Consider the following 12,049-nt stretch of genomic DNA (forward strand, 5'->3'; position numbering starts at 1 on the left):
ACAGCAACAAATGATATCCTGAACAATTTGTTCAAATTGGATATGAATCTTAAAATGAAAATCAAACTCTGAAACATTAGAGAAATTACATTCAATAAGGATTTAATTAAGACATAATTTATCATGCATTCACATTCAATATCCAATACAGAGAAAAACAGCTTGAAACAACAGTTAACCGAGTCATAATTACTCTTCTCATTTTAACCAACAATAAATAATTTTTGTCTCCAGTTTACGGACAATTCTCAGAACCACAGTGTAGTACCTAGAATTCTCTTGTAGTTAAAGACAAGAAAACAAAGGAAATCCGAACGGCAACAAATTCATTTTCAATTAATTTTTATTAGCTATCATTAAACACTATTAATTCACAAAAACGGCAATTAAAGTTCTGGCAGGATCTAATCTTCACAATGTCCAACCAATGGCAAGGAGATGCTGAATCAGAAAGAACTACAATTTGGACTACATTATGTGGCAAATTAGATAGTGAGCAGCATTATATTTAATTGGAATTTGCTAAAGGAAACATTAGCAACATGCACATCTGAAATACAGTATGATGAATCAAGAGGCAAGCTATTTTCCTTCTATAAAAGGACTAAGATTATTTGCTTAACAACTTTATTTGTATTCAGCTTCCTACCTCCCCCACAACAGCACCCATATCCCCTTTTAAAAAAGAACAATAAAAACAAATTAAGGCATCCAATGTAAATGTTGAAAGCAAAGGGGCTAGAAAGGAAAGTCACGCAAAAGTCCAACATAAGTGAAAATTAAAGGCATCTTTAAAACTATTATTTAATTAAAAGAAATTAAATTGGATGTATCTGAGAGGGAAGCAACATAGGGATCATCACAAAGTGTGAACATCGGCTGACTGCAATGGAAGAATTGTTGGAACAGTGGCATGTGAGAACAGATACCTCCCTGAACAAGACCAGAGGCTTACATGCCATAAAGGGCTTTAACAATAATAGTGCCAATTTCAAGTCAGATACTAAAGCATGAAAGATGAGAATACCACCATCATTATATCTCAAGCTATGAGCAATCATGCCATTCCATTTTGACAGAATATGTGTTGACAGCCTCGCAAGGAAGGAAAGAAAATAACCCAGGCTTGTAGTCATAAGGTCATGTGCTCCAGCTATCACAATGTCATTTTAGGGTAAAACTGCAAGCCACACAAAGTCATTAAAACCTATTTCTGTTGGACTTTCCCGTATTACCTTCATTGCAAGTCCCTTTCCCTTCCACATTTTCCACTTGGCAATGAGCAAATTGGGTCTGAAAGCCTCTGTGTGCGTGTGTGTTCACATGGGTGTATGTGTATAGAGAGAGAGAGGTTTTCAGGTAAATTTTGTTCATTACCAAGTAAATACACTAATCCATCTCCATATTTGCGTGAATAATAGCTCCTCCCTAAATAGTTGTGTAAAATGTTTATAAAAAAGAGCTATAAACATGGTTGGATCCAAAAGCAAACTGGAATATTCACTGTGCTCTGTTCCCAAACTTGGTGCAGCTGCTGGCAGAAGCAAGTGAAGACAATTCCCCTAGAAACTGCCAGCAGCTTCATAGCTGTGTGCGTCTTCTTGTAACTAAAAAGAGTTAAGAGATTCTGGCACCATTCCTAGAATGAAGAAGTTATAGAGGGGGAATTTCCTCCCTGAGAACTGTAGGGCTTTTCTAGTGATAGTGAAAATTCAGTTAGGGTGAAGGTTTGGAAGGATTAAAAAAATTTACTTTGAACCTGCTCTAATACCCACTATACCCAATAAAAACAAATCCAATGATTTTAGTGAGTAATGGATCAGGCTCAAAATGTGGGTTCCATTTTAGTATATTAAAAAGAATTCCCTTTCATATTATATTGGCTCTGGACCATTACAACTTCTTATAATAATATCATGCAGGATTAGGAATCATTATCCTTTGAAAGCTTCACATATCTCAGTGAAAATCTAACACACACTTTCACCAAAAGCTGCCTCTCTGAACCATTACTGAGTTTGAAGCTCATTTTAACTTATTTATTCATTTTAGCCTCCAAACCTACACAAAAAAAATGAAAGAAAGTTATATTCATAATATTTATCTACTGAACAATAGCAGCAGCCACCACAACCACCGATACACTTTTCAATAATAATTCCTAATTTAAAGAAAGAGTTTATCAGCACTGTTCAGGGTATTTTTTGACTTTGTGACAGCAATCAATTACGTCTAGAAATGAGTAGTATTGAAAGAATAAATGGCTTTCAGGTCAACTTAATGCTTCATTTTCACTGTGGCTTTTATCTGACTTGACAGGCTTGTATTGTATTAAACTCAGTACCTTTCCAATAAAAACACATGGATAACCATTAGTACCTTTGATAAAAATATTAATATAACTTGTATAACTTCTTAAGATAATTTGATGTTACTGAGTTATCATCTTACTGGCCTCTCTTAAGGCTGTATCTAATACCCAGCCCACACCAAAATTAACGTATTCCCACACAACATTCAGGCAGAAAAAAAGTTTTGACCCTTTCAAGCTTCATTCTCTACCCAGCATGATAACTCCATTCCAGATTAATCATTTTTCTAGTGGCCATCTATTCTTCCTGAATAAACATCCTCCAGTAATGAATTTTCTGCATCCTCTGTAGTCTAGTTTCTGCATGTATTAATCTCACAAAGTCAACATACTTATTCACCTTGGATAATAGTGTCACAAAATGTTTATACATCATGTTATAATACAAGGTGAACCAGCCCCCAATTTGTAGTCCTGCTACTCAAGAGCCAAAACATCCCAGCCTAGAGCTGGTTAGAAAGATCATTAAAGGCAAATCACCATCTCTCATATAATGGTTTATCTTGCTGTTAGTAACTATATATACTTAATCCACGAAGGAAAGCAATCCCATCACAAACAGAACCTCAATTACTGCACATTTGCAAAGTTCCTCCTGGGACTCAAGTTTCCACAATAAATACAAACCCAAACCTCCACTTTCATAATTCACTCAGAGGACCAGGTCCTCAGCTGACAAATAAAACGGATGTAAAATAGAACTCCTCAAAATTATGACCACTAAGGATCTGATCCAATGTATGTGTGCCAAATAAAGACATACATTAGATTCCTTTAATAACTCATTTGGCATTTGTTAACTGAGTGCCTTTAGGAGATACTATCACTCTTTAATGGAGTTTCCTCATACATATATTCTTTGATAGCACCTTTATATTATTATTGTATGTTTTACTCTATCATGCAGGCGCTCAGAATTTAGGATGGGCACCTCCAGCTACATTTTACAAATACGAAGAAATAAGAATAATACAAAAAAACTTTTAAAGAAAGGAATTTAATTAAAGGATACAAATGGTTACAATCACTTACATCACTTATAATTTCAGTGCATCTTCTGGCCAGTTCCATGTTTCTGTCCTCAATAACAGGCTTAAGGAACACCTATCAAAAAAAAAAAAAAGAAAGCATTTCAATATCACTAACCTAAAACAGTGAAAAAAGAAGCTCCTTTTCAGTTATCACTGCCACCACCTTTTCTTCTTCTTCCTCCTCTTCACTTTCATCCTCCTTGAAATCCTGAATGAGAGGCATTCTTTTTTAATATTTAAAAAATATAGTTAAAAATGTAAAAGGCCACTGCTACAGCAAACTGTTTATGTTCTACTACTTTTCTATGATGTAGGCTCCTCTTGTGTCCTTCACTAAGTTTAACCTTACCAAGGCTTCTTCCTTATTTAGACAACACTTGAAAGTCTTTATCAGAAAAATTCCATATGAGTGACCTAGAAGACATTACAGATGGCCTTGCTAACCGAGCTAGTGCTTTCTTACAGATAAAGTATAAGTAAACAATGCCTAAATGTCTAAGACACATTTAATTAAAGCACTGTAATTCAGTAACTATGCAAGGTAAATAATTTAATGAAATTAGCTGGCTCAAAAGGGTGACATGAATCCTAATATTATGGGGAAACCATTCAGTTCTAGCTTTTAAGATATCTCAGACCCCAAATCAGCTGTCATAAAACTTCTTCACTCAGTCTAAATAAAGTTTGTACAGAAAAGGAACATATACCCTTACTTTTCTAATACAGAGAGTTTGGATAATTCACAAATGCTTTATTAAATGTAATTTTAGAATGTAATATATGTTATTTTTCATGCTCCTAACTGAAAAGGTTCCTTTCTGTAAGGATGAAATCTAAAATGTTCCTTTCAATACTCTTAAAATGCTTCCGGCCTCATATCAGCTAAAGTAATATTCATACATACACACATATCAACACTCTACAGAAGATAATATACCATGATCATACATATACAGGCAGTCCCCGAGTTACGCGGATCCGACTTACGTCTCCCCCAGCAGACCAGGGAGACGCGGAGCAAAGCCGCGGAGCTCGCGGGCGGGACCGCGGCGCGTCTCGGCGGTCCCGCCACCCGCATCTCCCTGGTCTGCTGGGGGGGGGGGGGGAGGGGAAACTAGCTGCCCCTCCCCCGGTCTTCCTGGAATCAGCCGCTGATCAGTTTCAGCAGCGGCTAACTTGGGGACACCTGGGGTAGAGCAGCTGGGGTGCTGCTGGGTTGATCCCCGCAGTGCTGAGGTGCGGCGCTGTGGGGACCTACCCGGCAGCGCCCCAGCTGCTCTGAGCATAGATCTATTGGAATGGAAGCTGCCTTACTACTAGAAGAAGTTATTTCACCTGCTGCTCTGTACGAATGTATTGTAAGGTTCAAAGTAAAAAAGCTAGCTGGATCGACAATCATTCTAAATGTGATTTTATTTTCCTAATGCTACCACATCACATCACAACTTCATACTGCATCCCACAAAGAGATTCCACTGCAGTGAAGTCCACATCCAGGCTTCATCTCACAGGTCTATGGTAGTAGATTTCTATGTGTTCTTGGAGCCGATATCCACATAGAAAACATAAGGAATGTGTAGTGTTTGAATGTAAACTTCCCAAAATACCAAAATGTAATTGTGGCTAACATATGCCTCCCATTTGTTGTTTGGAACAAGAGCACTTCATTAGAAAAAGACATGAAAACAAACAGAACATTTGTGCCTGAGCAAAAAGTATAAGGAGGTTTAGAGTTTTTTAATATTTGAGAAAAACAGACAACTCTCAACCTACTGTAACCCACAGACAGAAGGCACTTATGCATTAATGATAGACAAAGATTTCAAATGACTTATCTTGCTGTTTTAATAAATAAGCTCCTACATTTTGAGAGTGACAGTCATTGTGGGCACCCAAATTGACACCCATAAGGCCTGATTTCCTGAGTTGTTGTGCCGCCACACTTCCCATTGACTTCTTTAGGAGCTGTAGGTACATACCGCATCTCTAAAAATTGGGCCCCAAAATCTCCAACAACAACAATTGGACAATTTTTGCTACAATGGTGAGGTCAAGCACTCACAACAACTGGTCACTTCTGCAAATGTCAGGCATAATAAATGTCTTTCTGGGCAACTATAGTAATTGCTACATGATGTGGCAATTCGCTTCTCTGGCATACAGAGCACTTGTTATAGACAACACAAATGCAGTACAGCGATGAGTTGTGGACTTCTGGTGTTGATACCAAGGTGAAATGTTGAAAAACGCAAATATCTCTGCATTATAAATAAAAGGCTCTGCACTTAAAATTTCCTTGTTCCTCCCCCAAATTCAATATATTTGGAAAGGAAAGATGTCAGAATAATTAAGGGAGAATGGAGGAGACTTTAATAAGCATAAAAGTAATTGCTACATTTTGCAAAACTTCAGCATGGGCTAAGCTGCTATTTTTCCACTGAAAGTCAACTGGTCAAAAATTACAAATTCTGAACTGCTTGGATTTTTAGATTACTTAAAAGATTAACACTACAAATAATGGATATTCAGAGTACTGATGCAACAGTAATTACATCTTAATTGTAATTTTCCTGCAATGTTTTCTCCATAGCAAGATCAGCTTTTTCCTTACCATAATCTAAGTTTTTATTTCTGAAAGAGCAGGATCAGCTATATTTTTTATAGGCCTCCTCCTCCCTCCAGCCCACAGTTTATTCAAATATGCTGGACCTTTCAGCAGACTTCCATTAGCTACACATCTAGAGAATTGAGGGTTTCATAACTAATCATATTGAGGAAAGAAATGCCAAAATTACAATTTCTAAGGGAGTGGAAGGGAAATCATGCCACAACACACCACCACAGCTATAATACAATATAGAACGATTCGGTGTGGCAGTCTCCAGGGGACAGAAGGCACTAAGCAGACACTATCAGATGCCGGCCGTCCACCAAAAACACAGGGCTCTGCTGGATAATATGTCATCCAACAAAGTGACAGAGAAGCAACTCTTTTGGCAATAAGCTCACTGAAATACAGTCCCGAAAGAGATTTGTTAAGAAAAACTAAGACTACATAGTTTAAAATGCAGGGGGTAGGAGTGTTAGTTTCCCTGGTGCCTGTCTATACACATGTACCCACCCGTGCCTCACCTTCTTCCTCCACCCCCTCTGCAAGGCCCACAACCATGACTTCCTCCATGACTTGCTCTCCCAAACCTTCACTTATTTTCATTTGACTGGGGATAAAGGGTTTGCAGTGTGGGAGGGGGCTCTGGGCTGAGCCTGGAGAAGGGTTTTGGATGGAGGATGGGGTACTGGCTCTGGAAGGGAATTTTGGTGAAGCAGGGGCTCGGGGCTAGGGGACAGGATTGGGGTGCAGAAGTGGTACGGACTCTGGAAGAGAGTTTAGATGTGGAAGGAAGTTCAGGGCTCAAGCGCGGGTTGGGTGCAGGAGAGGGTGAGGGTGCAGGCTCTGGCCAGGCGTTTACCTAATGGGGCTGATCAACAGTGCAGTGGGGCCAAGGAAAGCTTCCAGCTTGCCCTGTCCCCACATCACTCTCCAAAGCAGCCTTTCTGCAACCCCTAGGTAAGGGAGCTTGGTGGCTCTGCACGCTGCCCCTGCTTGAAGGCATTGCCCCCACAACTCCCGTTGGCTGTTGCTCCCAGAGCCATCACTTGGGGTAGGGGCAGTGCAGAGGCCCCCTGATCCCACCCCAAGGCAGCAGAGAGGGACACGCCAGCCACTTCTGAGAAGGTGGGACAGCTATCATTTATGTTGCTCTTATTTTTACTCTAGTAAAAAACAAACTAGAGGTACTACCATAAAATATAGCCTGAATTTACCCTAACACTGTTTACATCACTAAAATGATCATAAATGTTTTCCCACAGTTTAACCACAAAAACATGCACTTACCTTGTGCTCTAGTAAGAAAACACTTTCCAGTATAAATACTGCAATCCACAGCCAGCCTTTCCAGCATAAAATCATCATAGATTTAGTACAACCCAATTGCACAAGGATTTAAAAAGCAAGCAAAAAAAAAAAAAACCCTGACGCTTACTCTTACAGATGTATTATGTAGTGTGTACCACAATGTACTAAAGGAGAAGAAAAACAGATAAATTGAGTAATCAAGAACTTCAATTATTAGCATCAGTGTGGTATGACGCTACTTTGCCCTCTGTCAATTCTGATCTGCTGAAACATTTCATAGTGGGTTTGGGGTTTTTTACTAGTTATTTTGCAAAATGTCATCTGGAGTACAGGGTGTCCCCGCTATAAGTCGCTCGGGTATACATCCATTCTGCACTAAAGTCGTTGATGCCTGTAGGAACTAATGCATTTCCCACTTTAAGTTGTTTTGCTATAAGTTCACGTTTTTTGGAACATATAGGCAAACAACACAGGAATGCAGGAGCAAGATTAGAAAGGCAAAGGCACAAAATGAGCTCAAACTAGCTACGGGAATAAAGGGAAACAAGAAGACTTTTTATAAATACATTAGAAGCAAGAGGAAGACCAAGGACAGGTTAGGCCCACCGGTCAGTGAGGAGGGAGAAACAGTAACAGGAAACTTGGAAATGGCAGCGATGCTTAATGATTTCTTTGTTTTGGTCTTCACCAAGAAGTCTGAAGGAATGCCTAACATAGTGAATGCAAGTGGGAAGGGGGGAGGTTTAGAACATAAAAGAAAAAAAGAACAAGTTAAAAATCACTTAGAAATGTTAGATGCCTGCAAGTCACCAGGGCCTGATGAAATACATCCTAGAATACTCAAGGAGCTGATAGAGGAGGTATCTGAGCCTCTAAGCTATCATCTTTGGAAAATCATGGGAGACAGGAGACATTCCAGAAGACTGGAAAAGGGCAAATATAGTGCCCATATATAAAAAGGGAAATAAGAACAACCCAGGAAACTACAGACCAGTTAGTTTAACTTCTGTGCCAGGAAAGATAATGGAGCAAGTAATTAAGGAAATCACCTGTAAACTCTTGGAAGGTAGCAAGATGATAGGGAACAGCCAGCATGGATTTGTAAAGAATAAATCCTGTCAAACCAATCTGATAGCTTTCTTTGATAGGATAACGAGTCTTGTGGATAAGGGAGAAGCGGTGGATGTGGTATACCTAGACTTTAGTAAGGCGTTTGATACGGTCTCGCATGATATTCTTATCAATAAACTAGGCAAATACAACTTAGATGGGGCTACTATAAGGTGGGTGCATAACTGGCTGGATAATCGTACTCAGATAGTAGTTATTAATGGTTCACAATCCTGCTGGAAAGGTATAACAAGTGGGGTTCCGCAGGGCTCTGTTTTGGGACCGGCTCTGTTCAATATCTTCATCAACGATTTAGATATTGGCATAGAAAGTACGCTTATTAAGTTTGCAGATGATACCAAGCTGGGAGGGGTTGTGACTAATCTGGAGGATAGGGTCATAATTCAAAATGATCTGGACAAATAGGAGAAATGGTCTGAGGTAAACAGGATGAAGTTTAATAAAGACAAATGTAAAGTGCTCCACTTAGGAAGGAACAATCCATTTCACACAGAGAATGGGAAGCAACTGTCTAGGAAAGAATACGGCAGAAAGGGATCTAGGGATTATAGTGGACCACAAGCTGAATATGAGTCAGCAGTGTGATGCTGTTGCAAAGAAAGCAAACATGATTCTGGGATGCATTAACAGGTGTGTTGTGAGCAAGACACGAGAAGTCATTCTTCCGCTCTACTCTGTGCTGGTTAGGCCTCAGTTGGAGTATTGTGTCCAGTTCTGGGCACCGCATTTCAAGAAAGATGTGGAGAAATTGGAGAGGGTCCAGAGAAGAGCAACAAGAATGATTAAAGATCTAGCGAACATGACCTATTAAGGAAGGCTGAAAGAATTGGGTTTGTTTAGTTTAGAAAAAGAGAAGACTGATGGGGGACATGATAGCCATTTTCAGATATCTAAAAGGGTGTCATAAGGAGGAGGGAGAAAACTTGTTCATCTTGGCCTCTGAGGATAGAACAAGAAGCAATGGGCTTAAACTGCAGCAAGGGAGGTTTAGGTTGGACATTAGGAAAAAGTTCCTAACTGTCAGGGCAGTCAAACACTGGAATAAATTGCCCAGGGAGGTTGTGGAATCCCTATCTCTGGAGATATTTAAGAGTAGGTTAGATAAATGTCTATCAGGGATGGTTTAGACAGCATTTGGTCCTGCCATGTGGGAAGGGGACTGGACTCGATGACCTCTCGAGATCCTTTCCAGTCCTAGTATTCTATGATTCTATGATATCTTGAACTTATAGCAAGGATGACCTGTAACTACTTCAGAAGAAGGTGCAAAACGTGTCATAACTTATAGAACAATGTATATCACAATGGTCTTGATAAATTCCTCCAGAAAAGTAATGTTCACTTGAGTAGGCTGCTCAATGTTTCTATGGAAGAAGAAGCAACCATATCCTATATATCAGAAGTAGAAGGGAAATTGAATAGGGACTGTAGCTCCTCTTCTTCTAAATCTATTCAAACTAAGCTAAAAAGGGTAGTCAGGTACTGCATCAAACACTTCTTAAAATCTGCATCTTGTCCAGATTTATTTTCTTCTAAGGAAAAACTATGAAAGTCAGTATAATGAGGACTCAAGAATTCACCTTAATATCTTTCAAGTAAAAAGAACACTTGATTGGTTTGCAGATCCCATGCAGAAGAAAGGATTACAGGAACCAAATAAATAGACAGGTTTTTATTTTCCATCAGCTAATCTTATAAGACAGAAGACATTCCCATTCCTCATCCAGTCAGATCACACTCAAATAGGGTTTAAGATAATCTATCATTTTAGAAAAGATGTACCTGACTGCAGTTTGGGAATCTCTACCATACAAATAAACATTATGGAACTGATATAGGAACTTCAACTGATGGACTCTCTGGCAGCAGTATTTTCAGTGTAGCAATATCTGGGATATAGGGCATCTACCCTGTATATATGTTTCTCTGGTGAGTTTTCTTGTGCCACTGCTGTTTAGAATCCAGTTGCCTAACAGGTGGACTCCCATGAAGCACAATGGGAAAATTAGCTCTTTACTTGTACATTTTGTTTTTGCTATAATTAGATCCATCAGTTGGTAACCCTCGCCCATTTTGTGACTTTTTTTCCCCTGAAAGCTTAAGCTATATATTTTTCCAAGACACACATGATTTCTTCCTCGTAGGCTTTGTTGGAAATTGGCTTGGTTATCTGTATTTGTTGTATCTGAATTTTCTAATACAGGTTGAACCTCTCTAGTCCAGCATTCTCTGGCCCAGCACAATTTTAGTTAGCTGTATGTCCACTTACCATGGGGGTTGACAGGTTTTCCTCAGTCACCTGAAGTGTGTTTACAGCCACCAGTCCTAGTTCTCAGTGTTCTGTGCAGTTATCTAGCTCTAATTTAGCCTTGAATGTCCTCTAAGAGACCAGTAAGCTGTGGAAGTGTGGTAATGATGCTAGACAATATTGACCTCTCATGGTTCAGCAAATTCTCTGGTTCAACATTGGTCAGGTCCCAAAAGTGTTGGATTAGAGAGGTTCAACTTATATTTTACTTCAGTTATACATTAAATGGAGCAGACAGTGCAATAACCCACTGAGACATGAAAATGTGCTTTGTCACTCTGGCTCCATAAGTACATGAGTTACTACCCAGAGCACTTCACTCATGGAACTAATTAGCAGAAACTCACTTTACCAGCAGGGTTTTAACTGGGGGTGTTAAAATGTATTTATTAAGGTAAACATGTAACTGCTGAAGATTTCAATGGTTACACATTACACAGGGGGAGTCACATGTCCTGCCTTTTCCCTCTGTGCTGCTGCCTCTGTATCAGAGGCAGCAGTGTGTGGGGGGAGGGTGTGCAGGAGCCGGTGTGCATGGAGAGTCGGCTTTTAAGTCAAGGAACACTGTCTCTTCTAAGAAGGACTTAAAACACACACACTGAGCTTCATAGTCAGATTTTCTACTTAACCCATTTTTCCCTGATTGTTGGGGGGTATAATTGTCTTAATCAATGTTGTAATAATTTACGTGAAGCAAAATGCAGGACAATGTAGCACTTTAAAGACTAACAAGATGGTTTATTAGATGATGAGCTTTCGTGGGCCAGACCCACTTCCTCAGATCAAATAGTGGAAGAAAAAAGTCACAACCATATATACCAAAGGATACAATTAAAAAAAATGAACACATATGAAAAGGACAAATCACATTTCAGAACAGGAGGGGGATGCAGGGGGGGGGAGGAAGGAAGGTAAGTGTCTGTGAATTGACGATATTAGAGGTGGGGAGAGTGGGATGTTTGTGAGTTAATGGTATTAGAGGTGATAATTGGGAAAGCTATCTTGATAATGTGTAAGATAGTTCAAGTGTTTGTTCAATCCTCTTTGGAGAGTGTCGAATTTTAACATGAATGACAGTTCAGAGGATTCCCTTTCAAGTGCAGATGTAAAAGGTCTTTGTAGCAGAATGCAGGTGGTTAAGTCATTGAGAGAGTGTCCTTTCTGGTTGAAATGGCAAGAAACTGTTTTTTCTTTGTGATCTTGTCTGATATCTGTTTTGTGGGCATTAATCCTTTGGCGAAGTGTCTGAGATGTTTGTCCAATGTACATAGCAGACGGACACTTTCGGC

General features: G+C 39.4%; 1 protein-coding gene across 5 annotated transcripts in view; it reads right to left on the bottom strand.

The window, feature by feature from the left end:
• NEBL (nebulette) overlaps positions 1 to 12,049 on the bottom strand; it is a 416,787-nt gene that overhangs the window by 124,272 nt on the left and 280,466 nt on the right. The window contains exons 1-2 of one of the 5 annotated variants that reach the window (XM_075922489.1): positions 3,566 to 3,848; positions 3,404 to 3,475 (exon numbers count right to left, since the gene is read on the bottom strand). The exons of 2 other annotated variants lie outside the window; for them this stretch is intronic. In XM_075922489.1, coding sequence (XP_075778604.1) covers positions 3,404 to 3,475; positions 3,566 to 3,625 — 132 coding nt within the window. In that variant the 5' untranslated portion in view covers positions 3,626 to 3,848. Of the gene's footprint in view, positions 1 to 3,403; positions 3,476 to 3,565; positions 3,849 to 12,049 lie in introns of those variants that run through there. 2 more of the 5 variants (XM_075922492.1, XM_075922490.1) reach the window with 2 other exon arrangements.

The sequence above is a fragment of the Pelodiscus sinensis genome, chromosome 2 (genome assembly GCF_049634645.1).
Source record: "Pelodiscus sinensis isolate JC-2024 chromosome 2, ASM4963464v1, whole genome shotgun sequence".
Lineage (NCBI taxonomy): Eukaryota > Metazoa > Chordata > Testudines > Trionychidae > Pelodiscus > Pelodiscus sinensis.